The sequence below is a fragment of the Coturnix japonica genome, unplaced genomic scaffold, assembly GCF_001577835.2.
Source record: "Coturnix japonica isolate 7356 unplaced genomic scaffold, Coturnix japonica 2.1 chrUnrandom1009, whole genome shotgun sequence".
NCBI lineage: Eukaryota > Metazoa > Chordata > Aves > Galliformes > Phasianidae > Coturnix > Coturnix japonica.
The window spans coordinates 6,575-9,124 of NW_015440356.1; the positions used below are offsets into that span (position 1 = coordinate 6,575).

The 2,550-nt window shown below is 54.5% G+C and overlaps 1 protein-coding gene across 1 annotated transcript in view; it reads left to right on the plus strand.

The window, feature by feature from the left end:
- Positions 1-1,555, plus strand: part of LOC107307829 (dual specificity tyrosine-phosphorylation-regulated kinase 1B-like) — an 8,123-nt gene extending 6,568 nt beyond the window's left edge. Inside the window, exons 4-5 of the mRNA XM_015851335.2 lie at positions 77-380; positions 1,212-1,555. Coding sequence (XP_015706821.1) covers positions 77-380; positions 1,212-1,378 — 471 coding nt within the window. The 3' untranslated portion in view covers positions 1,379-1,555. The remainder of the gene's footprint in view (positions 1-76; positions 381-1,211) is intronic.
- Positions 1,556-2,550: the final 995 nt, after the last annotated feature.

Genomic DNA, 2,550 nt, shown 5'->3' on the forward strand with positions numbered 1-2,550 from the left:
ATCCCCCCCAAATCCCCCCCATCAGCCCCATTCCCACCTCTTCTCCCCCCCTTTTCCCATTTCTCCATCCTTTCAGGAATACAAAGTGCCGGGGACCCGACGGCTCCATGAAGTTCTCGGGGTTGAAAGTGGTGGTCCGGGGGGTCGTCGTGCTGGCGAACAAGGCCACGCACCATCAGATTACCTAAAATTTAAAGATTTGGTGTTGAGGATGTTGGACTACGAACCCCGCAGTCGAATCACCCCGTTCTACGCCCTACAACACAACTTCTTTAAGAAGACCAGCGATGAAGGAACCAACACCAGCAACAGCACCTCTACCAGCCCAGCCATGGAGCACAGCCACAGCACCAGCACCACCAGCTCCGTGTCCAGCTCGGGTATAACGGGGCCCTAAAACATTGACCCTATAAGGTTGGAGATATAGGGTTTGGGAGGCTGTGGGTCATCGTGATGCACCAGAATGTGGCCATTTGGCCCCATTTTGGACCAGTTTTGTGTCCTGTTGGGTCATGGGTTGGTCCAGTTGGGTTGGGACACCACAATCTCGATCCCATCCCATCCCTGACCCTATAGGATCGGCCCTATAGGGTTTTGGGGCTGTAGGTCATCGTGATGCACCATAATGTGGCCATGAGTCCATTTGGCCCCATTTTGGACCAGTTTTGTGTCCTGTTGGGTCATGGGTTGGGCCAGTTGGGTTGGGACACCACAACCCCGATCCCATCCCATCCCTGACCCTATAGGATCGACCCTATAAGCATTTGGGGTCATCGTGATGCACCATAATGTGGCCATGAGTCCATTTGGTCCCATTTTGGACCAGCTTTGTGTCCTGTTGGGTTATGGGTTGGTCCAGTTGGGTTGGGACACCATGACCCTGATCCCATCCCATCCCTGACCCTATAGGATCGGCCCTATAGGGTTTTGGGGTCATCATGATGCACCATAATGTGGCCATGAGTCCATTTGGGCCCATTTTGGACCAGTTTTGTGTCCTGTTGGNTGATGCACCATAATGTGGCCATGAGTCCATTTGGGCCCATTTTGGACCAGTTTTGTGTCCTGTTGGTCCAGTTGGGTTGGGACACCACAACCCCGATCCCATCCCATCCCATCCCTGACCCTATAGGATCGGCCCTATAGGGCTTTGGGTTCTATGGGTCATCGCAACACCCCAAATGACCCGATTCTGCCCCAATTCTTTACAGGTGGCTCCAGTGGTTCCTCCAACGACAACCGCAGTTACCGCTACAGCAACCGCTACTACGGGACCGCGGCCCCACAGCACACAGACTACGAGATGCAGAGCCCCCAGGTAACCCCACAACCTTTGGGACCCCATAACTGTGCCCCACATACCCCAAAGACCCCATAACCACCAAGTGGGGACCCCAGAACTGTAAGGGACCCCATAACTGTGCCCCACATACCCCAAAGACCCCATAACCACCAAGTGGGGACCCCAGAACTGTAGGGACCCCATAACTGTGCCCCCCATACCCCAAAGACCCCATAACCACCAAGTGGAGACCCCATAACCACATGCCCCCCTACCCTAAGGACCCTATAACTGTGCCCCCCACCATGAGGACCCCATAACTACACAGCTGGGACCCTATAACTCTTTGCATCCCCTCCAGAGACCCCATAACCACAAATAGGGGTCCCCACCCCCCACCCTAAGGACCCCATAACCACAAACTTGGGACCCCATAACTCTGTGCCCCCCCCCCATTGAGGGACCCCATAACCACAAATAGGGTCCCCACCCACTCCTAGTGAGTGAAACCCCACAACACAGAATAGGGGTCCCCAAATCACCAGGAGTGGGCTGGTGCCTCGACTAGCCCCACCACTTGACATGAAAATGACGTAATGCCCTTATCCTACCCGGCTCTTACCCCTACCCTCAGTAGCTACCCCAGCTCTCCCCAGCTCACTAAAGGACCGACCCCATAACATCCAAAACATTAAGGGGTCTACCACTTCCACCCTAAAGGACCCATAAACCCACAAATAGGTTGTCCCCCGCTACCCCCCATACCACCTCAACGGACACCTGCCATAAATCCAACTAAATAGGGGAGCCACCTAGGACCCCAAACTCTAGTGACCAGCCTCGCGGCGGCTTGTAGGTACCCCACCCACCCTTATGACCCCATAACCCACAAATAGGGCTGCCCCCCCACTCCGCCACCCTTTTGTAGGTGACCGACCAGTACCACCACAATAATAGGGCCCCGTCACCCTCCACCTCCTTTTGAACCCCATAACACAAAATATGTTGGTCCCCCACTCCCACCTAAGGTACCACTCATTATAACCAACAAATGGGGACCCCCAACCCACCCACCCTGCTGGACTCCCATGTCAACTCGAAACAAATAATGGGTCCCCATTCACCCTGCGCCACGTTCCTCCAAATCCCCTCCTGATGCGAACTCCCAAATCTCCAAATGACACAACCCACATATATGAACCCCCCCATCAAAAACTCTGTGCCACCCCACCCTAAGGACCCCATAACCACAAATAGGGGAACCAAAA